The 25,042-nt window shown below is 51.4% G+C and overlaps 1 protein-coding gene across 1 annotated transcript; it reads right to left on the reverse strand.

Annotated features, from left to right (window-relative positions):
• Nucleotides 1-15,362: 15,362 nt before the first annotated feature.
• On the reverse strand, nucleotides 15,363-23,529 carry LOC127025867 (transmembrane protein 45B-like). Its single transcript, XM_050911020.1, has 6 exons — nucleotides 23,415-23,529; nucleotides 18,385-18,589; nucleotides 17,899-18,111; nucleotides 17,042-17,226; nucleotides 16,255-16,400; nucleotides 15,363-15,954 (listed from the first exon to the last, which is right to left on the reverse strand). The coding sequence occupies exons 1-6, from the start codon at nucleotides 23,502-23,504 to the stop codon at nucleotides 15,825-15,827; spliced, it is 969 nt and encodes a 322-aa protein (XP_050766977.1). The 5' UTR covers nucleotides 23,505-23,529; the 3' UTR covers nucleotides 15,363-15,824.
• Between the last annotated feature and the right edge of the window lie 1,513 nt (nucleotides 23,530-25,042).

Raw genomic sequence — 25,042 nt, forward strand, 5'->3', positions numbered from 1 at the left:
TTTTTTTTTTTTTTTTTTTTTTTTAAATGGGAGTTGCAAAGAGATTAATTTAGGGATAGAAACTATGACAGCATAAGCAAGGAAGCAATTGGGAATGGTAACTAACAAAAATCCTTATAACGAGAAAAAAAAAGAAAAAGAAAAAGAGAAAAAAAAAAAAGAAACAAACCCATCCTCATACGCCAGTGGTGTGCACCCTGCTGCTTAGCAGTTGGGGCTCTAGGAATCAAGACTCCCTGGAGGCAAGGAGTTAAAAGGCTTCTAGCATCTCTGTTTATAGTTATTCTAGTGGAATGTTAGAACATGGTTTGTGCATACTGGGGTCTGCACATTCCCCTTCCAGATTCAGTTCTGCTCTAGAGTTGGAAGTTCCTGGTATTGAATTTAAATCCTCCGTTCTGAACCAGTTTCCTTCAGTACTCACCTGGCATTAACAGCCCCCTCTTGCTACTACTTTCTAATTTTCCCCGGCTCTCCTGCCTCACCGACATGGTAAGTAGTTAAGAGACGCAGATTTTTGAGCCTTTGCATCTCTTTCGGTGATGTTGGGCCACAGGCAACGGCTTTGGGTGTTTGCCCAGAAATGACAAATCACTGCAATAATCAGTCCCTTGGGAGCTGATGAACGTGGAGTTCACTTTAGCTGGGGAGGGAAGAGAGGGCCACGTTGGGAAGGGGCTACTGCCTGCTTTAAGGGAAATTGGATGCATAGGCCCCAAGAAGAACAAAAGGGGTATTGTTCCGCTCACCATCATGTCTTTGTAATGCTTGTATAGTTGGTGTTAATGCTCACGGCTTTTTTAAATCTGGAGGTTCTGGTAACCTGTGGTGTATTTTTTCTATTTTTCCTGTGACTTTTATTTTTTCTTCCCCCTTCCGTGTCTCTTCCCACTATGCACAGATTTACCTGCAAACTCCTTAGTGTGGTCTGTGGGGAATGTACAAAGTTTAAACACATCAATAAACACTTTAACTTCCGGACCGTTTCTTCTCTTTATTCACGGGCTCGCTTAAGTTTCTCCCTCCTCCCACCGGGTCCGTTGCCAAACCCGCGGAGACCTTTCCCCGCCTTGTTGTCCACCTCCGCTCCAGCGAGAAGGAACGTGCTGGTTTATTGAGAATGTATAACCGTGCCCAGAGTCTTTTGTGGTATTTCCAGATCCTGCTGACCTTTGCGGAGAGAAGGAGGCGCGATACTAAACCCAACGCCCGGGACTCCTGAATGACGTTACATCCTCACGCCGCAGCCGTTAGACGCTGGAGCGCGGGTCGGTCAGAGCTGCGGCTCCTGTTTGCCATCTGGCTCTTCGTCGAAGTTATTGCGAATGGTTCTGCGATGTTAAAAAAAAAAAAATGCCGGAACCGCTCCCCCGGATGAAGGCGGCCGCTGGCACGGCTTCTCGGAGCCAGCAGAGCCAAAGCGCTCTGCGGTCGCAAGCTGTCCCTGCCGCTCGGCCGTCCACCTGCACTTCCTAGCGAGCTGTAGGAACGGATCCAGGCGGCGGGGAAGCGGATCTGGGTAGCGCGGCGATTGTGCTGGCTTCGCGCTCGGAGCCTGCGTTGCCCGCAAGCCGTAGAAAGAGGGTTGGACAGAAGAAAGGGGGGGGCTGCAGGAAATCTTGGAGGGCGTAGGAAAAGACGGGCCTCAAAACAATGACAGAGCTTCCTCGAATGCTTGCCGTTGTGGATGGCCAGATCCAAAATACTTCGAGGACGTAAAGAGCCCGGGCAGTAATTGGCTAACTATGGTTAGCGTTCACTGTATCACTTCTAATGGTTTTGTTTTGCGAAGGGAAATAACTTGACTGTTTGGTTTAGCTTTCTCTTCCAGAACACCTAAAACTAACAGCCTGTAAAGCTCACAGCTGTCTCTGCTCCCGTACGTCATTGCTCTTCTGTCTTCCTTCTTTGAAGCGTGACCTCGAACACAAATGCCTCCTCTCTCGCGTCTCGGTGAAATGACCGCAGAGTCATTGCCGTTTGAACGCTGGTTTAGGAGGCCAAGAGACAGAATTAATCTTCCTTCGCATTGATCTGAGCAGTTCCCAATAGGTCTGAATGAAGAGGGGGGAGAGGAGGTAGGAGGAAACGCGAAGGCTTAGCCATTTTGAATAGGAAACCGTCGTGCGTCCCGTTTCTCCTTAAACGTGGGCTCCTTGGTTCCACTGGAACTTCCATGTTCTGGTTAAATTATTCAGACTCTGCGGGAAAGAACAGATGCTGTCCTAGAAAATGCCGTCTGTTGGCTTGTCACAACTACTTGGGCAAGAGTTTTGATTTTTAAACTGTAAATTTAATTTAAATGATGCCGGAGCCTATCTTCAATCCAAAGCTGTCTCTCGGACTGCACCCTCAGGTAGAGTGACCTGAAAGAGAAACAAATTAGAGAGGCTGTGGATTGAATTCCAGAATTGAATTTGGGTATTAGATTTTTCCTTCGATTAAATTCTATTAGTCCTACAAAACAAATACGTCAGGCTGGAATCAAAGTCGATTAGTTACATGCTTTGGCGCAGGCTGCCAAGCGCTCGGGATCGATTCTTTATGATGGATTTTGACCGCGCCTTCTGCAAAGTGACGTTTAAAAGTACCCGCTTGAAGAGCAGTGCTTAAACGTCTCCCAGATGTTACTGGGATCAGCCGTGCAAAGGAAGGGCCGATATCCCAGCAAGGAGGCCGCAGGGCAGTTGAGGGAAGCGTCGGCAGTTTCGTCGCTCTAAGACTTTAAAATGAGATGGTCCAGAGCACGGTGGAGTGGTTGGTTGGTAAAAGACTTGCAGGGTGTCGTGGAGAGCCGCGTTTCAGAAGCAAGCTGTGATTTTAAAAAGCGGTCGTCCTCCGTTTACCTTCCAAGAGGAGCCGCGGAGTTCTCGGTTAAGGAGAAAGGAGGTTTGAGAGAGGGGCCTTGGGCAACGGGGAGCGCTGAGCAGGGGAGGAAGCGCTGGGTCAGTTTGTCTCCTTTCTTAATTGTAAAGCTGTTCTGTTGGTATTGCTTCTCCGGGGGTGCAGCGGGGTCACGTAGGTTGAAACCGTTGTGTGCACAACGCTGAGTGGATGTAAGGTGGGCGGATTTATTTTGCCAGCCTCGCTCGCCTTTCGTGCGGAAAGCCATACTTACCGAGATGCACGTGGAGCGTGTTTTCGATCGTTCAGGCCCGGTCGACAGAAAAGATTGAAGGCGCTTGTGAGGAGAGGAGCTCAAGTACCGCGGCGATGCGGTGCCTTGCCCTGTGCAGCTCCGCCGAAAGGTAATGTCAACCCGATGGAGCGCATAAAAACCTCCTCATCCTTAGACCTGGCGTGTTTTAGCCCTGAGCATCAATCGATGTTTCTGAGAGCCAGCTGCAGTTCTCAAGGTCAGGCGTCCAACGTCCTTTTGTCCAGCTCCAGTGCTTAAAGTTGGTGTCATCGCAGGGGAATTTCTTTGCGTGGGTCTCCAGAGCAGTTGCAACTCGGTAGTTGGCATCGGTGCTTTGCTCGTGGCTCTGTTGCGATGGCGGAGGCTTTTAGATGTGCGCAGCGAGGGTCAAACGGTGATGAGCCAGAGAAAGACCACTTTTATAGGAGACAGTAACAGGTAACTGGCTAAGCAGAATAATGAAGAGTAAGGTAGGGAAAGCGAGGGCAAGTGGAGCTCAACGCTGACGTTAAATAGTTTGGAAAGCGTGAAAGTCTTTGAAAAACGGCGGGCTGCTGGAAATGAGCATTGATCGCCGCGCTGTACGCAGGATGGCAAACGGAATCGGTACAATAATCTCTGCCCGGCTCCGGGCAGCAATTTCTCAAGCCCTGTAAAAAGCTGTTTGTGCTCTCGGGTCTCGGTGGGACCACGTGCAAATCACCTGGCCGCGATCCTTAGCAACAGCACGGGATGGAAGCCTTGGGGAGCTGTAAGGCAGCAGGCTTAAAAGCTGTTTCTCCAGTGCAGGAGATGGGGCATCCTTAACCCGTGCCAGGCTGTGCCGGATGCCTCTCCCCAAATTCACCCTTTGATCCCCGCGGGCGCTGAGTAGCTTCGCTGCAGGTGGGTGAGAAGGCGCTGCTGAGCGCGGCGTGTAACGGAGACGAGGCGTTAATGCGTGTGCATGTGATTCTGCAGGAACGAGCGCGTTAAAAACGCAAGAGTTCTGCTGTATTTACCAGTGACCCGTGGGGAGCCTGCGCTTTGTTGCAGGAGCACTTAACCTCTGGCCTGTAGGCTCTCCGTGCGGTCAGCCAGGACGGTTTTGTGTGGACTGTTTTATTTCAAGCAGCTTTCCTTTCCCGAGAGCAATTCGAGAAGAGGCTGCGGGGCTGAACGCGGTGGTTGTTAAATAGCGGCGGCCGGCCTCTGGATGGCATCTGGGAGGTTCTCCGAGCGGCCGCCGTGCCCGTCGCCGGCAGCGCGCCGAGCAAACCGAATGCTCGGAAGCGTCGGGCTGAAGGTGACGGGGACGGCTGGGACCTGCGGGAAGCGGTCTGATCGCCCCAAAAGGTTGCCGTGGGGTATGTGGGTGGGAGGGGGTGGAGGCCCTGCAATGGCAGAGGTAAGAGGAGGAGGAGGAGGGGATGGAGCGCGGTCTGTGAAGCTTAATATCCTCTTCGAAAATTGCTGGCTCAACGTGGAGATATTCCTGTTTTCTGGAGCCTTCTTCATCCTCCCTCTTTACAGGTCCTACAGCCTGGCTGTGTGTGTGTTGTGGGAAGGTACATGACTTAGCCTGTTTTCTGTTTGCCATGCCTTGGACTTCCCCGGATGGTCCCTTTGATCTCTGGGTACAAGAGCAGAAGGGGCATGGGGAGCCAGTTTTACCTGTGCAGTTTTCCTCCTAGCATCCTCTAAGTCCCCGCAGTCTCCACGGCAACGCCAGCCGGTCCAAATCCTTCCTCTGAGCCTGGCCTGGAGGCCGCTCCTGAGGCAGAAACCTCCAGAAAGCTGGCTGCCCGGGCCCGGGAGCTTCTCACCACGCTTTCACGCGAGAGCACGGATTCCCCTGGCAGGCACCCTCAGCCCTTCCTCCTCCTCGCCTGCCCCAAGCAAACGTTAGACGGCGGGGAGCGCGTCTTTTTCTCCGGCTGGAGACGGCGGGGATGTGCGAACAGCCCGTGGGGCAGCCCCACGGACCGAGTCCGTGCCCGCCCGACGGCGCAGCAGTAAGCGAGGCTTTGACAGTGTTTCCTCTTTGCTTTGAAACTTCGGCTCACGCCGGCTGTGCGCGTTGCCGTTCCTTCCAGGTGTCTGTGCTCGGAGAGAGGAGAAGGATGCGATTTTCCCCTGTACCGTGGAGGCTGCCCCTGATGCGAAGCCTGGTGACTTCCGAGGCTGCAGCGTGCCGTCGGTTTTACCAGGAGCTGCGGGGTTTCTTCCCTCCGAGGAAGTGGAAGATGCCTTTCCCGCGAGAAAGGAAGCCGTTCATCATGAGGACGAAAGGTATTTTACTTAGCCTATAAGCTGCGGTGACTCTAGCAATCTGCGTATAGGTATAAAGCTGCTGAGAGGCGTCTCTGGTGCCGCAAGCCTTGAGAAGGTCCTGTTCTTACGATGCCCGTGTACCCTGAGCATGGGGTGCACAGCCCCAAGTTCCTGCTGCTATCGGCTGCGACGCTGCCCGTGCCTCGTAGGCGCGCTCGCCTGCGTTTTGGCGTCGCTACTGCTACGGTGCTGCCCACGTTAGCAAACCCTGCGGGCTTGCCGGGTGGCAGGGATTCTTCCGAGCGCTTTCCCCAGCGGGCTGAGTTCTGCATCCTAAATTTCTGGGGAGGCGACGCCATGGAGGAGGCTGGGTGCCCTGGAGGAGGCGTTTCTTTGCCGACCGCGCCAGATCCCGCAGGCTGTGTGCCGTGGGTTCTCCTTTTACTGGGAGAAGCAAGTACGAGCTTAAATGGTTGTGAAATTCTCTCCTGGTAAAACTTAACTGCTCTAATGTCTAAGGGGCTGAGGGGGCTTTTTTGTTCTGCTGCTCGTGCTGGGCAGTGTAGATGAGGGGTAAGGAGGATGCAGTTGTGAGTTGGATGGAATACCCCGTCTGGGTTTTATCATAGCAATTGTTTAGTGCATCCTCCTGCAAGGTCTCTGAGATGAAGGGGTCTGTCTAGCAACAGCAAGCTCAAAATACAGGAAAATTCTGGTCTGTTGGACAGTGCCAGGGTGGATTTCTTTTTTTTATTTTTTAAGCTGAAAGCGCAGCTACCTCAGAAAAATACCTGCAGGGAGAAAGCAGTGTAAAGGCTTTCTGAGCAGAGGGAGGAGGGATTGATTCCCTTGCCTGCTCCCTGGGTGGCTGCTTTGTGTTTGTGCGTCCCCAGGAGCTGCTGGGAAGGGTACCCAGTGCCGACCTGCGATCCTGGAGCTGGGCTTGGTCCCCCCAGGACGTGGCCTTGGAACGTAGAGCAAAGAGAGGCAGTCCTGAAAGCAATCTGGTCGAAAAGAGGCGTTACACGGCGGGCTTTTTGTGTCGCTGCCCGGGTTTGCGGGGTGTGTTTGGGAAAGGGGGGGTTGTTTCTCTGCGTGTATACCGGGGCCTCCGGTTTCTGCAGCAGAGACCGGCACAAGAACAGAGCGGAGCCGATTCCCTCGGGGCTGGCCCCGCGTAATCAAATGCAAGGTGAGTAATAATCGTTTTCTCCAGCGCGGCGGTTTGGCAGGGAATAATCCTGCAGCTGGTGCAGGCTCATGGAGAAATGTAGGTTGGAAGGGACTTCTGGAGGGCATCTCGCCTAACTCCCGCTGAAAGGGCCGACTCTGAAGTCGGATCAGGTCGCTGTGCAGTTGAATAGAACGCTGCCCTCTTCTGCAGCGGCTCCCCTTCCCCCATCCGTGGGTTTTGGGGCACGAAAAGCCATGTGAGTCGTTATATGAGGTCAGTCAGGTCTGAAGGTGAATCCCTACTCCGTCTTAGCAGTGGGCCACGGGAAAATGGCACCCTTTTTTCCTCCGCTGGGCACATGTACTTATTTGCGTGCGGCTCTTTTTCGGGGGATGCAGTCCTTGCGATGCTAAACCCTACTTCTGTGCGGAGGGAAGGGTCCCGGGTGTATCCTTTTTAGTATCTGTTCTTTTGATGTCGTGGGATAACGGGCTTTGCAGGCTTCGAGATTTTGTCTTATCCTGTGAAGAGGCGGTCGCGGACGCGAGTTTTCAGCAGGCGCGAGGAAGGCAACGCTCCTCGCGCGGCGTCTTTGGAGAACGGCTCGTTGCCACGTGAGTACTTGCGTGCTGGAAAAGACGTAAACTGCGGGCAAAGCGATGGTTTGTGTTTTTTTCTGGGCTGAATTTTGTTTTTAACACTTGCCGGTGACACAAGCTTGGAGCAAGTCACCGGAGCTCAGCCTAGCTACTGAGAATCAGAGCCAGACTGGGACTATCCCGGGGCTCGTGCCGCTGCAGCAGCATTTGGACCGAGCTCTCGGGTACCCTGCTGTGTCACGGATCCAAGCTATTCCACGTAAAAATCCCTTTTGTACAGATGATGTGTATTTTGTGCCTTCCTCTGCTTGTAATTGCGGGGTTTTTTTTTTTTTCCTTAGTGCTGTCTCCTTGTTTTGAGGGGTGAATACCAAGACCATCGCAGAGGATGCGGCATCCTTCGCTTTTCAGGATGATGCGTCAAGAACTACAAGCCACAGATGAGAAGAGTCCTTGTATTTTACTTTCAGGCCCATTTGCTCAAGTTTATTTTTAAAAAGCAGAGAACACTTGAATTTCCTATGACCCAAAATCATTAGTGGAGTTGAATCTTCCCCAGAAATCAGGTTTGGTATCCAGCAGAGCAGCGGTGCGCTCCGAATCGGTATCACACGCTCTTGGTTTAGATGGTGCATTTTTTTTTCCTGTGCCGTCAGTTCATATTATGACATTGGCTTATTTTTGCGATGTTCAAGTGTCCTCTGCTTTTATAGACTATATATAATCTGTAAGGGATGTGGGACTGGATTGAGTCCATCCAGCAACCCTATACTTTATGGTATGTTTGAAATATCTCTATGAAGAAAGACAGAAGCTTCAGCGCAGGAATTATGATTATTGTTTTTCCACGAAGGACTTAGGCTTACTTTAAAGAGATGTTTGGATTCTGTTAGTAGCTGCCTATGGCTCATAGGGGATGGGACCACGCCAAGCTCCAAGATAGCTGAGGAGCAAGTCCTCTTCCTTATGTACTTCGATGATGCTGGGCTGTATGTGCTGCTTGGTTTTTACTGTGTAGAGCTGAATAAAAACACAGGACTTGGTCTCATTTTTTGGTGGGGGCTTCCCCCCCCCGTGTATAAACTCCAGGGCAGGGGGGGCCCTGCAATTTTCATTTCTACGACAGTAGACGTCAGGCTGGAACCTATCTCATGCGTTTGGGGGTTGTGGCTGTGGTGGGACTGGGGACAACTCTTAGGGGGGGGTGTGGGGGGGTATTATTACTAATTTATTTTTCAATCTTTCCTTATTTTATTTTTGTTTTTTTAATTTTATTTTATAATTTTTCTTTTTTCTCTTTTTATTATTTTAGGGCTGTTATGTTGTGTTTTACTTGAACAGACTGAGAGGAGGTGGATGCCTTCGTGTGGATGCCTTTGTCTGCATCCATACGTTGTTCTTTACCTGAACTGTACCAAGTTAAAAGACATCATGCCAGGGGTAGAAGTCATCTTGTATTTTGATGCTTCTCCACTTACACCTCTTCCCTGTTGAATCACAGTAACAAGAGAAAGCATACAGCGCTTAGAATAAAACATAAGACACAGAATAACAGCTTTCTGTCAAAACAAGAACAGACGTGGATTTCTCCTCGCTCACTCTTTGCCCCCGGAGAGCTAACAAAACAGCTTTACAGTCACATTTCTACATCCATTGCTGTCTGATAGACAGCACAGGCTCCAGTGCTGCACTTAAGCCTGGTCCAAAATATGAACTAGTTTCTACATCAGATGAATTGAGTAATACATGAGCTCACAAGAGTCTCAGCCCCTGAGCTCAAGTGATAATTAATCAATTAGTTAATTAAGCAGGCTGCTACAGATGTGGCTCCAGGAACTAAGCTGTAAAATACATCTCCAGTCCTTTGTCATCTTGCCATTTCAATCTAAAGGTTACCTGTGCTCTGCTTACAGAACAACATCAGCAAGCTTAAACTGTACACACACACACATACATGATAACTTAGTTTTCCTTCAGTCAATAAGAAAAAACAGCAGCTGAGCTTCTTCCATTCTCCATTGGATCCCCTCGGAAAGACAAGGTAGATGCACTCCTCTGCGCTGGTTGCGTCTTCCAAAGGCTTCTGTAACAAAAAGTTTTGATACAGCATTCATTTAAAGCAGAACTACAGCAAAAACTTAAACCTAAAAAGCTTGCTTACTTAAATCCAAAAAGCTTGCTTACTTAAATCCAAAAAGCTTGCTTACTTAAATCCAAACACACAACTACTGGCCATGTGTAGAACACTACATGATCTAAGACAAGTATTTTGAATTTAAAGATAAGCTAAATGAGTTTCATTGTAATAAGGGATTTTAAGAATAAAGCTTTCTATTTAGGCGACACTGCTGGGGCCCAAGCTGCAGTTAAGACCCAGACATCTCCTGCAAGGCGTTCAGCTCGTCCGGGGAGCTCTGACGCATTGAGGTCCGGTTGGCAAGAGAGTGTATCACAAATACACTGCAAATGAAATCAAAATGATAGGTTACCTAATAGATTCAAATAAAACCATCTTTCTACTAAGCTCACACATCAAAGCAGGCACTACAGACGGTTTATTTTCCAACGGTATCAGCCTCGAGAGACGAGAGACAATTAAAGTCACCAAGGGATGAAAGCTAGGAGGTAAGAGGCAACTGCTGTTCTTTCATCATCGCAGCACCAGTTCTGGAGAATAGCTACTCCAGTTTTTGATACAGTATTAATGGCTTGAGCTGCATTTCTAAGCAGTGCTGGCAGCTCATCATTTAATCCAGGTATTTCGTGCTCGTGCTCGTGCTCGTGCTCATGCTCCGACCACAATATCACCACGTGTGGGTATTTCTACCCAGCACATGCAATCAAACCAGATTCTGGAGAAGGCAAGTCCTGACAATAACATTAACCATTAGACAAATCTTTCCGTATATTTGTACCCAGCCTCTTACATCTTGGCATGTGCAATAAGCCAGAAGTACACCTGAGACAGGAGCCGCCGAGATAAGCCTGACTGCTAGTGCAGCTGGGGACTCCGAGGACGACCTCAGGTTTGCTAAGGCATACTGAGGACAAAAGGTTTACTAGGTTTTAGCGGTTGCACGCAAGGCGTTTTCAAACTTCTTGAAGGAAAACTGTAGGACAGGCAATTACAAACTCATTGGACTCCACTTCGCTGTATGGAAATGTTGCAAGCACAAAGCACTTAGCACTTACCATGACTATTGGTGCACGCATCTGTTCCCTGGCCGCCTACTGTGTTTCATTGCCTTGATCTTTACAGCGTCAACGCACCAACTGCTGAGCGGTAGCTGGGGAAAGCTGGCGGGGCTCCGTCTCGCCGACGTTCCTCCTACGCCTATCCACGTGCAGCAGAGCTCGACTGAGGAGCGACAAGGGCACGGACTTACCTGAAGCCACCAAGGAAAATGGCCTTCTCTCAGCAAGATGTTGAGCTTGTTGGTCACCCTTCTTGGGTCACCAGGAGTGCTGTACTGGTCCAGTGTCAACAGTGCTTCCCGTGAGGGGATGGATGCTCTTGTTGAACTTCAAAATGCCCTACAGAACCAGCACAAGCTGGGCGTCCAGCACAACTAGGCAGCCCAATACCAGTCTTAGCAGGTAGACACAATGCGTGAACCTCACCGTGTCCTGTAAGGCAAAGAGATACTACTAAGCTTAAGTATAATATATAGATTGTAATTGTTTGGGGGGGGTTTTTAGTATGTTTTGAAATAACTCCACTGTATCCAGAGTTTTTGGCTCACCTGAAGCTGCCAACATGCTTCTGTGCTTTAGAAAGCTGGTTTTTTACTTATCTGAAGTAACAAGCACATTACACCCTGCTTGTTTGCTAAACAGCCATAAATCTACAGTGCTGCTGTTTGATGCCGAAGGATGCCCTACGAACACAGCGGTTTGGTTTGTGAAACACATTGGTGCACCCGGGTTTTTTAATTTTATTTCACCCCTGCACCCCAGAATACAGTCACTCCTATCTATTTGCAAAGCAGTGCCAGAAGAAAAAAAAAAAAAAAAAAAAACAACCACCACCTACCAGAAATTCATATATCTGTCCACGTGTCAGGCAAGACATGAGTGATGCGAGCAGTACGAGACAGGTTAGACTCCACAGATGATATATCGAGGGGAAAATTGTACGTTATTTCAATAATGCCACTCTAACACAAGTGTCACTGAGACTCTTAAAATGCATGATTTTTGAGCATCACGTTATACACGTGCATTCAGCAAAGCGTTCGCTGGTCTGGAGCCCCACGAATTTTAGTAAAAATACGTTAACAAATAACAATTAGATTATCATCCCTATCACATTGTGTAACTCCTGCTGAAACCCAGAGCTGCACAACAGCAGAACAGCCAGAGCGTCACGCAGCAGGAGAGGCCTCCTCCCCTCCAAACACTTGATGACCATCATCCAGACACAGCCCAAGATGCTGAACCACGCCGCTGAACATGCACCAGCCGGGAATTCAATCCGCCAAGGTGCTAAGCGCTTCAGCCTGACCCAGGGAAACGCTAGAGCACGCGGCCGGTTTGAAGACCAAAACCGCAGCATCTCCGCTAGCATTGCGATGATGACACGCTTGGCTGGATGAGGACGGAGCGCTCGGCCCTTTGCAGGAAGGGAACCTGCGTTTATCGCTGCAGATAGACAGGCCAAACACCTCTCTGCGAGCAAGTGCTTGGACCTGAACCTTCAATGGCCCAAGTCGTCAGGCGCCCAGCCCTCAAATCAGTGCCGACATCGGTACGGGACCCTTTTGCCAAGTTTCACCAGCGCCTGCGCCGTCCGTTAGCAAACACGACGCCCCAGCAGTCTGTCTCACAAGAAAAAGCTGCCCCAGCCAAAGCCGGAGAACTTTTCCCTCCTTGACAGCACTTACCTCTATGCTTTGAAAACTCACACCCTCTCCTTTCTGCAGCCAAATAAGCGTTTTGTTCATTAATGGAGAGAAGGATTTATTCATTAATGGAGAGAAGGATTTATTCACACTTGCTCCGAACAGCTCTAATACAGTTAACAAAGCAGATCTCCCACATCTTGACCCTCTGCCTATCCTAGGACAAATATCAGGCTTCCCCCCACCCCCTTCCCCGAGAGGCATCATCTGTACAGACTCACTAAACCCTAAGCCCAAACTGCTTCTTTTAAAAATACCTCTTATTTCGCAGGAGGTAAAGCCAGCGGCTACAACATCTTGCATGCATCGTTCACGGGAGCCAGCGGGGAGGGCAGGGTAGATGTAGACGTCTGGCTGCGGGTTTGCAATCTGGACCCGTCCCTCTCGGGCTCCTCTTCCATCTCCTCAGGCAGCTGCAACACAAACCGTGATGCAGGTGCCGTTTCCAACGGTACTGCGAGGCGCAGCTCACCGGGCACCAGTATGCCCAGTTGGGGACGGACCTTCCCTGAACCAACATTTCTCGGCTGTACCTGGCTGGCGTATGCAAGGTGATGGCTGGCACGCACCCGGCCTTCGGCAGGGGCAAAAATGGCTAAATATTGCTGTACCGCTTGCCACGAGTCTCACCAACTGCTCTGTCCCGGCCCCTCCGGGGTGGTCGTTTGCCAACGGAGGTCCACGAGCGAACCCCCTGCCCAAACTCCGAAGGGCAGGCAGCAAGTGGGTGACCCCTTCTCTAGAAATGCCGTGCAGAAGCGGGCAGGACCCAGCTACTGCGTTACTAAAACTGCTGAACTGTTAATTACAGCTTGGCGTTATCCTATGCAGCCTACCCGTGAGTTTTGGGTGAGATTGGAGTTTTGTGTACTTAGGGAGGATGCGTAAGGATGTACTGCTTGCTGTTGTTGTTTAAATCACTTGAGTTAATAGGCAAGAAATGCATTAGGAGTTTAAAAAAAAAAGAAAAATTATAAGTTCTGGAAGAGAAAAGTGATCTAGAAAATCCAATTGTCCTCCAAATGGCAATTATACTAATTTTGGAAACTAAATTCACTAATTAAACTGAAACAGTAGATTTTAGTGGTGCTTAAAGGGCTAATTTCAACTCTTCTTTAAACTGTGGATCTCCAGCAAGTCTCTCAGTAATAACAATAAGAAGTTTTGCATACGGATGCCAGGTCTGCAAAGCACTTCAGCTCTTCTAGCAGCACCTTTCCATATGGTCTCAAGAAGCTTCTCCTCCCTCCAGCTGCAGCAAGAGGGTACCCTAAATCACGCCTTGCGTTCACCAGCCTTTCTACCGAAGGCTTTCACGGCCAATTCCTCCAGGCTAAAAGCCTGTCCCCGACATTTGCCAGCAGCAGAGGATTTGTGGAAAGGGGAAAACTTTCATCTCCCCCTTTCACTGGTCTTCTCACAGCCCTTAAGCACATACCGACTTAAATCTGGAAGCACAAGGGTCTCCGTTCCTTCCGAACACGTCGGCACGCACGTGCTTTGGGTAGCTCAATCAATTCCCTGGTCTAATTGTGCAGCAGAGAATATTTGCCATTAAAAACACCAGTCTTAAGTGTTTCTGCATGCTAATAGACAGGAAACAAAGATAAAAAGCAGGTAAGTATTACCTTAGATCCTGGTTCATGCAGTACCATTTAGTTAAACATTAACAACTTGCTAATGTGCCGATCGGTGTAGAGATGTGGCTTCACTTTCTGGCCGAGGTATTTCCAGGAGTAGCTCACAGCCCACAGACCATGAAGAAAGAAAATCAGCGCTGGAGCGGCCCAGCCGCATCACTGCCGTCTCCCTGGGGACCGACAGCACAGACAGACCGTAGGAGCTTCACAAGGAATCACATGTTCTTTCACAACATAACGCTACATCAGCAGGGGAACAGCATCGGTTGGGTCTGTGTATAATAACGAGGTCCCCGGTAATTAAACCCACCCAGGCGCACATCGTAACCCACCTTGGAGTGGCAGGGATTGCAACGGAGCGGGATGTCACAGCTCTATACTCCCACCCTATTTCAGGGTCACCCATGTCCATCCGTAGCACGCTAACCAGCGTGGGCAGCAATGGTTTTGGGCGGACAGTGCAGGCTTTCCTGATCGATAACACTTGCACATTGCCTACTCAAGGAGTTTTATTGCCTTCCAGCTTCAACGGGAAAGAGCGCTTTGGGTTAAAGACTTGTTACAGAAGATATCAATTCCACACGCAGGCTAGCTAGGAGCTGCTCTACAAACGCAATTACGGCCACAACAATCTCATTTCTTCCTTCTACGCTATTGACCCAAGTCATAACTCAAATATGGGGCACCTCTATCGCCCAACTAGATGACAGGCAATTTTGCGCGCCCTGTTCAAAGAAACTCCTGTGCGTTACCCTTAGGCTCCGAGCGTGACCTCGCTAAGCTTGTTACAACACACAGCTAGATGACCTGTAAGTATTTGCTCTTATTTGCATTTATTCAAGGCAAAGAAGAAACATCTCCACTAAAGACCTACATTTTAAGTAGCAAAAATCTCAGTAAGAGAGGGATTCGGCATTACCTAGATAACACCAAGGCAAGAAAAAACACAGGAAAAAAGTAACATTAGTTGATCAAAGGAGAAAGAGATTTTTTTTCCCCCTTTCTTTTCAATCAAAGTGCAGTACATAGGGTTATAACCTATGCACTGAGCTTCCCGTTAATGGCAGCTAGTCTATAACAACTTGACCGAACGACCCTGCTTCTCGTCCCACGAGGATTATTAATAACCGGAGCACATCACCTCCACGGAGCACGTTTGAAGCTCTCTCTCCGGTGCCCAAGATCCACATCAGCCCTAGTTAAAGGCAACCCTCCCCACCAGACCCTGGAGAAACCATTGCTTGTGAATGCCAGCAGGCTTTGCAACCCCAAATACTAGTCCTCTGTGGGGGGTGAAGCCATCACCTTGCTTCAAGGGTCTCTCCGCAAGCTGAACCCTGCCCAGCAAACACCCCATCTCCCAGGCACGCCAAAACCCATTACAAACAGGCATTACAAAGAGGCCACCTCACCGACCTAACTCATCTTCTCAGCTTCTGATTACAAACAAGCAGGAGAGCAGCTACGTGCCAGTGCTAACAGGGCAACCTCCATCCTTTCCCCCCACCCCTTTCCCCAGGCAGATTTGGCCACGTTAAGTCACACGCAGTCCCATCCCTCTGCTATTTCATCCACCCCCAAAACCGTTTCGAAGCCAGGCATCGCCTTTACTGTGCCTTCAATCTCAAGGCATCGTATTCAAGAGATCCATCGAGGTGGTTCGTTAAAGTACTTTATTGGTGATCACATATACCCTGTGAACTTTGTACAAAAAACCCGTCCGTTAACACCAGAGCGAGCGGCAGCCACCGGCAGCTTTGAACGCTGGTTTGGCTCCCTTCTGCAGAAGCAAAAATAATGTTAAAAAAAAATATATAGCCAAATTGGCCACACTGGTTGGACTCCACCCGCAAACCAGTCCTGCAGTTCGCAGCCCGAGCTGCGGCATGAAAAATTAAAAAACTCCCTCCCAGACGAGCCTGGTTTGTTCTTGCTACCGTCAAAGGGATGCACGGGAAAGGCTTTGCATCTCCTGCCGCGCTCTGCCTTCGGGGTCCTGCCTCCCGCTTCTGATGCTCCGCCATCAAGTGCCGGTGTAGTTGATCAAGACTAACTAAAAACCTCATCTCAAGAGCTCTAAGCCGCAACGAGGAAGAAGTTTCCGTGCCCGCCACGGCCTCATTTGTCGTCCGAGCCGCTCTCCGGCAGCAAGGCGCCGCTGGAGCTCTTGTTGCCTTTGCGGAGGCACATGCCGCAGTCCAGCTCCACGTCGATGTCCCCGAATTTCAGCTGGCAGGACTCATTGCAGCTGCGGGGGAGACAGTGACACCGGTCAGGTATTTGCGGGGAGCAAGAGCCGTCGGCTCGCCCCAGCCCGCTCGGGAAGCCTGCTAAGGATTGCCCGCCCTGCGGTGGCACCGAGCCCATCCTTTCCAGCCAAGCCATGGACCAGTCCATGCTTGGACATGCATGGACAGCCACTTTTCTTATCCCATGATACACTGGCGGCTGGATTCCCCAGGGTAGCATCGGGTCTGGGTCTTGCTCTTGGCCATCCCAACTCGTGCACGGTGCCGGCACCCCCCCGGGACCCCTCTCCCCCACGTACCAACGAGACGCAGCGGAGTTTGCTGCCAGGACGGCGAGAGCGCCCGCGTAATGCCAGCAGAAGCACATGGTGAGGAACGTGAAGTTGCTGCGGTCGGTCTGATCCCAGCCCGGTCCTCCCCACGGAGGGGACAGCACAAACCCAATCTGGTCGCAGATGGAGGAGAGATTAGGCATCAGCACAAGTCAGGCTTTAGCACATCCCTCCTGGCTTCTCCTCCTGTTTGTAGCCAAGCTGCTGCAGCTGGCTATGGACTAGAGGCACAGTTATCCCAGGTAACACCTGGACCACTGCCCTCAGCACCCCTAAGCATGCTTGTGTCCCCAGACTGACACAGGGGTGCGTTTCAGGAGGAGAGGGATTTGCTCTGCAGGCAAACCAGAGAAAGAGGAGAACTCAAAGGCTATGTTGCCAGGCTGTGCATTTCTCCCTAGACCAAAAGCTGGGCCGTTACGTGAGAGGTTTCCAGATATTTCCAGTTACTTGGAACAAATAGAGGAGGAAATTGGACCTAATAAGAAGAACAAAAACTCATGATTGTGGTTTCCCACCCTTGTGGGGTCTAATTTCCGTTTAGCATGCAGGTTTGTCCATGCTGCATACGTTACCCGTGCATATCTCCACGATGACAGCTCTGGCACTAAGCCTCGTTTCCTCCTCTTACTTACTAAGATACTCCAAACAGCCTACAACTTTAACCCCAACAGATGTGCCGTAAAGGGCAGAGTAAAGGGCTTCCTGGGTGCGAAGCCCACTGCTCAGAGGAAAGCGCTGGATACGCACTGACCTGCCAGAGCCAAGAGCCCTGGAGAAGGAAGGAGCTGGTCCTGAAGGCCTCCAGGATGATGTGGTCTCGGAGGAACACCTCTAGGAGGGCACAGAGGGCTCCAGCAAAGATAGCCATGGCCAGCAGGGAATGGAGGTGCTGGTCCAGCGCAGCATCGCTGTAGTCACGGAAACAGAAGAGCAAACCTGCCAAGATTCACACTGCATTAGAAAAGGATGCTCTGGGATTTGTTTTTTTTTTTAAAAAAAAAAATCTGAAAACTGAGACTATGCTCCAGGTCTTGCCAAGATCTGCCTGATGGGAAGAGGCAGATGGCAAACAGCCTGCTGTCGTCCCCTTCACTCTGCAAGGACCGTGCAGCCCCCAGCGCTGGGGTCTGCTCTGCCCGCAGATTAGCCCCCGTAGCTGCGGGGATCCCCGTGCCCCAGCCAGGGCTGTCAGGAGGAGCACAGCGATGGGGACCTTCGGCTCAGAAGGTAGCGGGGAGCTTTGTATCAGGGTTTGTCCTTCTGTGCATGCAACCAAGGTGGGGGGACGACAGCTTTTTGCGACTCTGGAGAAAGCCAACTGCTTGTCACCAGGAGAAGCACACATCCCTAGGGCCTCGTGCATCCCCTGTGCACCCGGGGCATCCAGCCATAGCTGGATTCGTACTTGGAGAGGAAGAGGGAGGGGGTGACTTCAGCACGCAGCCAGTGCCATCGTGCATCTGCACACCCTCCGGCTCCGGCTACCTGCACAGAGTCTTGCTAGCCTCAAAACAGCCCAGGGATTTTGGGCTGCTGCACGTCGGTGACCCTCCCAACACTTCCCCTAACCCATACTCCATGCTCTCCCAGGCACCGCGTGTGATTCACCTTCGATGAACAGAGCCACGGACAGCGAGAGCCGATCCAAGCCAAGCGGCAGCTTGAGCGGGGAGTGCGAGACGACGTCCACGATGCCAGAGAGGAGGAAGAAGAGGTACATGGTGGTGTAGTGCCAGTGGGTGAGGTCCGTCCAGGTGTGCATCTTGGGGCTGTACAGCTGCAGGTGGGGACCAGCGGGAACAAACTGCTCGGCCAATATCCCTGGGCAGAGAGCGGAAAGGTCGCGCTTTTCCTTTTGCATGGGGGAAAGGACAAGCTTGCAGGAAACCTTTCTTTGCAATGGTGAAGTTGTAGTGGTACTTGGCCAGAGGAACGGTAGCAAGGTCCCATCACAGAGCGTGCTTCAAGCACGTCCCCAAGCCCTCCCGCACCAGCCGCAGCCGTTTCCCACTACAAACGGCCCCAGTCTCGTGGGAGAGAGCGGCTGCAGTTCCAGTAGATATTGAGGCAGAGACTCATCATCTTTGCTCTTACCTGCTAGAGCAAAGAAAGCTTTGATGGCCCCTTCGAAGACTTCCATGCGCTGGACCCCATAGCTTGGCTGGCTCTCGGCATTGGCTTTCCGCCTGAGGTACTTCAAGGGGTATCGCACAGACCACCAGAGACCAAAAATGAAGAAGAAGGTGCCCCGGAGGGCACTGCCGAGGAAACTCGTTGGCATCGGGCTCGCTTGCTGGACCTGCAAGGACAAACAGCGTCTGGGGACCGACTCAAAGTATCCCCAAGGGAGATGTCGGGCTGCTCACTTGCTCAGCATCCCCGGGAAGCTGCATCCCAACAGAGCGGGTGTGCACGGCTCCGCCATCAGCTGCAAACAGGGAATACCAGAGATGTGACATCACCACGGAGAAGCTGCCACCGGGCACCACTGTATATATGCGTATACCAATGTCCGTATGTGGTTGCGTGCATACAATCATCAGGACTTCATCGTGCCAGAGAAAAACACATTAGCGCCCAAGAACGTGTAACAGCTACATGCTATTAGAAGAGGAACCATAACAAAGTTTTCGCTAATAAAAAGCAACACGACAATTATTTCCTCGGAACATAAACTCCCTCCAAACTAGATAATTACCAGGGCGTGAATCCAGTCAGCGTGTTCAGCAGCTCCAGCCAGCCAAGGCTTCGCTGGGCCCTACCGGCTGTGCAACAGGAGGAGGCGGCAACCCAGGAACCACTAACGTTTCCGAAAGGACTCTCATGCATATTCCACACAACCTTCGTGTCGCACACGCGCGGTGATTTCACACAAGGGAAAGAGATTTCATCTCCGGTAGGAAGAACTCGAAGACTAAAGGCATGAAAGTTGCCTTCGTGCTAAGCTGGACCAACGTGCCAAGTACCAGCAAGGATGGAGAAGAGCAGAGGCACGGCAGCGCGACCGGCTGCAAAGTTATATCCTGCGAAGTATTTAAGCCCATACTCAAACTGTTGGAAAAAAATCCCAGAGCAGCAAGCACAGAAGGGAATAAGTAAAGATCTAAATGCTTATAGCAGTGAGCTTTTGACGTTACCTTGGGATGGTCTTGTTTCCTCCAGCAAGACCTCTCTCCTTGCTCTCTGTATGCATCTACCACCTGAGAGGTCTCGCTCTTTCCCTCCTCACGGGCTTTCTGGTCCTTTTCTACAGCTCTGATGTGCACGGAAGAAGGCATTACTCATCCTGAAGCTACCACACCGACTTGCCCTTGCATCACAAATCACATCCTCGCTGTGTTTATAAATACCAAAGCGAATTGCAGAGGCTGGATGAACAACTCCAGCACGTTCTCCGAGTCCTCCCACGCTAGAAAGTAATTAGGCACTGCAAAATAAGGGTAGGATGTGGCGTGGCAAGTGCCTTAGGTGAGGGAGAGCTCTGCAAGACGTCCCCAGTCGGGTTTTGGCTGCAGAGCTGGAGTCGGTCGAACCGGCTCAGCCCTGCGTGGGCAAGCACAGCGTTCGGATGTAGAGGCTATTGTCATCCATCGCATCTCCGGGACACAGGTAATCCGGGGAAGGCTCAAAGCTGTTTACACCGCGTCAAGGTTTCCTCTTCAGGAGGGAAGTTACTAAACAGCCTTTCAGGCAGATGAGAAACACCCCATCCCAGGAGCTGGTTCGGGGATCAGCGATGGCTTTCTGCTCTATTTGGGATGCCTGCATTAGGGCGAGATGGCTCACGCCCCACGTCTTTCCTGATTATAGCCTGGACACCCAGTCCAGGGCACACGTCTTCCCTGCACAGACTTCTACATGCTGAAGTGACTAAGAACGAACGCTATTGAAGCACATTTGAGCAGCGCACAATTGCACGATATACAACCCAATTTTACCGTTGTCCTACAAGGACTGTGACTACAAGGGCAACAGCCTGAAGCTGGAGTCAGGAGCGTACTCTGATCAAGATACGTAGCAGGAACGTTAGTTTGACGTGCTCAATTGGAGGAGAGCAGAGACATCCCAGTGCCCAGACATCAGAAATGACAACCAACACATCCCACCTGCAGCTCCAGAGGCTGCTCTAAGCCACACCAGCACCCAGCTTTAACCCAGGGATTTATCACCCCACATCCACCGGGCACCACTGCCTTTCACCTTAGCTACCAGCAGACCCAAACCACTCCGTTTCGGAGCTGCCCCTGGGATCTCCTACCCCGACCATCCCTCTCCCCAGTGGAGTAGCCTCACTCTTCTTCTGTTTGGTGCTGGGGACCCTTTTGCCTTGTAAGCTCTCAGCAGCCCAATTCAGCAAGGCTTTTGGTAGTCGTCACGAGTCCCCTTTTCCTTCCCACCACCTGAGAGATGTCCCTAACCCACCCTCGGTCAAGCAGAAGCTTGCACGTAGCCCACTCAAAAAAACCCACCTTTTTTTATAATACAGCCACTATTTTGCAGAGAAGCCAGCCACGTTTCCAAGCAACAGTCCACTTGCACGGCTCACGTATTTGAGGCGCAGAAAAACAACTCCCCCCACATCCACACAGCCCCTCAACCAGCCCACCGAGCCCAAACCCGATACCTCTCATGTGCCAGCTTCCCCCAGCCCCGGCATTTGAGTCCACGCTCACATAAAAGCTGATTAAGCTCCAAGTGAGCCGCAAGCCAGGGAAGAGAGCACCGGTTGAGGAGAGGCACCCGGGTTATTTATTTTTCCTGCGAGCTAGTTTGTCTGTCAGAGGACTTGAAATACGGCTGCAGTCAGAAGTTATTACCTGACCTGCCCTTCTCTCTCCGCAGCTTCCAGGCTGCAATGCTTTTGCTTAATAGCCATACGGGAGCTGCCTGCTCTCCTTACAGTGCCTCGCACTGACTGCTCGCAGCCTCCCCGGGCTCGGCTCGGGAAGGACGGCATTTCTGCCCAATTTCCAGGCTCTCCTCCAGGAGCCGTTGCAGCTCTAGGTCCATCGCCATCAATGATTTCGGCCCCGTGTGGGGACTTGCTCCAGCTGATGCAGGGGGATCGATGCTGCTGGGAGGATGCTGTCCACGTGGATGCACGAGTATCCCCTACAAGCACCCATAGGTGCAACCATCAGCCTGGCAGGCAGCATCCTAGGACAGCCTGCCTGTATGCAGAGGGCAAGCTCAGCGCCTGGCCATGGACGTTTGGAGGGTCTTCTCTTTGTGGATCCTCCTCCATCCTTGCTACCCAGGCACATCTCTCTTGTACAACAGCCCTCACCCAACAGAAGAGGCGCAAGCCCCCTCTCCTCCTGCAAATCCTCTGCTAGGACACACCTCCAAAACCTGATAACCCCCAAGAAAAGAGCTAAAGACACAGAAACCCGGCCACTGCCCATGATTACTAGGAGTCTGTCTCCATCAGGACCACTTCCACCAGCCTCATCAGTGGCTGTCATCACATTAAACCTTTGCCTTGAGGAGATGGACTTCTCCCCACGTCCCTTCTTCCCAAGCTGAAGCAGCCATGTCCACCCCATGGCACAGCTGCTCGCCAACGTACTTCTCTCTACGGGTAGAAGAGTTTACCTGCGACTCCCGCCTGTCCTTCTCCCACTCCAGATGCAGCAGTGAGGAGCGGTTATTACTCAGAAGAGGCAGATAAAGGGAGAAGCCACCACGGGGAGGTGGCCCTCAGACAGGATGTTTAGAGCCGAACATCCTGCGGGCCAGTTCAAAGCGCGCTGAGTCAACCGGCTTTCACAACCTGGGACACCTCGTGTCTGCTATTAAAAAAAAAAAAAAAAAAAAAAAAAAAAAAAGTCTCCTAGAGTTTGCCACAAAAATCAGGATAAGCAGCCCATTCCCGTTCCCATGGCAACCACACATATTCAGTTATTATGTTGGGTTTTTGGATGACTGGGGAAGGAGCCAAGAAAAGACAAGGCTACAGCATTGCCCGGCGTAGTCAGGCTCTCAAGTCTCTGAACTGGGCTGCCAGGTACACGATAACCTTTTTAGGGGGGGTCTGGCCTTATAAAAAGTGCCCGTAGGCAGGAGATTTTGGGCCAGGAGCTCCCAAACCAGAGCAGAGCCCTTACGAGATCCATCTCCCAGCCCACAGCAGCCAAGAGGAGGAGGACGATGGCCCTCTCTCCCCCTAAAAGATGAGTTGGCAGGACACAGCAGCCTGTTTCCACTCCTTTTAACCTATCCGATACTCAACACTGCCCAACACCAAGCACCCACAGACACAAAAGCCACTACCCATCTGCTGCACGTCACATCGCCGATGGCTGCACGCCCAGCCTTAGCACCTCGCCGGCTGCATGGATGAGCAATGCAAGTGCCTCAAGGCAAATAAATACCACGGGCCACCCTAGCATCCCCATCTCCCTCCGAAGCACCGAGCTGACGGCGCAGAAACACTCAGCGCCGCTCGGGAGCACTGCCCGAGCCTCCGATCGCCCGAGGAGCGGCTGTGGGCACTAAAAACCACTCAGTGCATTCCCAACCCAGTATTTCTCCAGGTTGCAACCACATGCGTATAATTCCTCGTGCAACCAAGAAAACCTCAAGCGAGGCCGCCGGATAAGCGTGCCCAGCCCTGCCAAGAGCCACACACGTGAGCCAGCGCCCCAGGGAAGCCCCAAGGCTGGAATAGCAGGGAAGCAAACCAGCCTGCACAACCTTCCCCAGGGTGATGGGCTGTTCTCCAGCACAGCCATAAAAGCCACCAAGCCGTAGCCAGGAGCTCTTTTATACCCTTTTATCTCCATATCAGCGGTAACAAGTAGGAGGAAGGAAGGAAAACAAGAAGCTGGCGGTGGTGCTGGCACGCAGCCGTGCCGTACACCCATCGCTGCTCACCTCCAAGGGCACTCGGGGAGCAAATCGCGTTGCACAGGGCCGAGCACACGCACAAAAGGGTCCTGTAACATCACGGAAGCCTGCAGCAACAAAGGGGCTTCCACAAACACACGCAGCTTCACCCAAGCTTAAGCTTCGGGAGCTTGCTACCACATTAAGCCCAAGCACAGAGAGAAATGCAACCCCCCCCCGCAGGAGCTCTTCCTTACAGACCTACCCCTAAAAATAATACAGCAAGAAAAGCATACCTTTCTTGCTGGCAAAAGAGCAGCGGCACCATCAGGGACCTCTCTGCAGCTCAGTTTTCCTTTCCGCAACCAGCCAGCTCGACAAAGCATTATCCCAAAAAGGCAGCTTAGCACGAAGCTGCTTCCCAGGCAGGACAAGTCAAGTCCTTGGAGAAAGTGGGAAAAGGCAAGCTGGGAGGGCAGCAGCTGGAGGGAGAGGGGAGGAAACCAGGCCCAGCTGAAAAGTATCTGCTGAGAGGCTGAAGGTGCCTTTTTCCATGGAGTTTAAAGGGCCAGCAAAGAGTAAAGCCCATAGAGAAAGGTTTCTGTGAAAAGGGCAACTCGTATTAAAGTACCTGCCGGTCACACAGTGAAAAAAGTTAGAGGTGCATGAAACGGTTGAGGAAAGGGGGTTTCTAGCCTTTTAAGCCATCCCCATGATAAAGACGAGAATGAAACTGTGACAAGCGGTTGGGAACAACAGCCCGATGAGGGGACGCCCGGAGAAAGGATGGCAAACCTCTCTCCCCCCCCCCCAGGTCACAGAGCCGGTCACTCACACAGCGTGCGTGCTAAAATCACTGCAGGCACGAATGGATGCAACTCCATTACAGCTCCTTAGCTGCAAACTGCTGAGGTATGGAGGAGTATTATGGGATTGTACCAGCACACGCCTGCCCTCCTCTTCCTCCCAGGGAGAGACCGGGGGAGGCAGATCTGTGTCCGACCCGCTCCAGCCCCTCTAATGTTCTCAAGCTAAACCTGAACTGAATGTGATCGGGGTTTTTCTTTCTTCTTTTTCTTTTTTTCTCAGCTGTAACTGCAACATCCTCTCCCTGAAGGTTCATCATCAGCCTCGGTGCTAATGAAAAAATGTGATAATGTTTGCCTACTTCCTGGGGGTGGTGGGAGGCACAATCTAATTAAAGGTTTGCCAGCAGCTCGGGCGCTGCAGATGGATGGTTGTTCGGGAAGTGCAAAGTATTATTACTATTATTATGACGAATGCTAACACTGGCTTTCATAAACAGGCAACAGAGGAGGTGAAGCAGGTGGTATAAGCATAGGCAGGGCTTGTTCTGCTGCCTACACCATCGCTTCAGCCTTACATAAACGTGGCCAAGGAGGGTGGCAGCGGCAGATCCTATCTTTGCCTGAGAAATGAGCGGCTCGTGGATGGGCTGCGCTAGGGCTCTTGAGGAAGGGCTTGTCTTTCTGGCTGGAGGAAGAGCCAGCTGCCAAGATATTTGGCTGCTTTTGGTGATGGGGGGGGGGAGGATGTTGTCTGGGTTCCTTCGTAAGAGGAGGTTAGATATTACCATCGGGAGGATCAGCAGCTCCTTCCTGCCTCGGATGAGCCGGTCACTTATTTCGGGAACACCGCCAGCCCCCACCCTTGAGCGACACTGTCCAACAACGTCAGGCTGCAGTTACACAAGACAAGAAACACCCCCGAGACATCGCCCAGGGCATCACAGTCCTTTTAAAGCCGGCTGTGGACATGGCCACCAATATATCCCCAGTCCACTCCTGCTGCACAGCCAGTGGGTCCAGTACAGAGACATTAGCTGATAATCTATATGGTGAAAAACATGATCCAGGACAACTGGTTGATATTAAGGTTGTGTTAAAAGCAATATTTCCTTTAG

This window comes from Gymnogyps californianus, chromosome 25 (genome assembly GCF_018139145.2).
Source record: "Gymnogyps californianus isolate 813 chromosome 25, ASM1813914v2, whole genome shotgun sequence".
Classification (NCBI taxonomy): domain Eukaryota; kingdom Metazoa; phylum Chordata; class Aves; order Accipitriformes; family Cathartidae; genus Gymnogyps; species Gymnogyps californianus.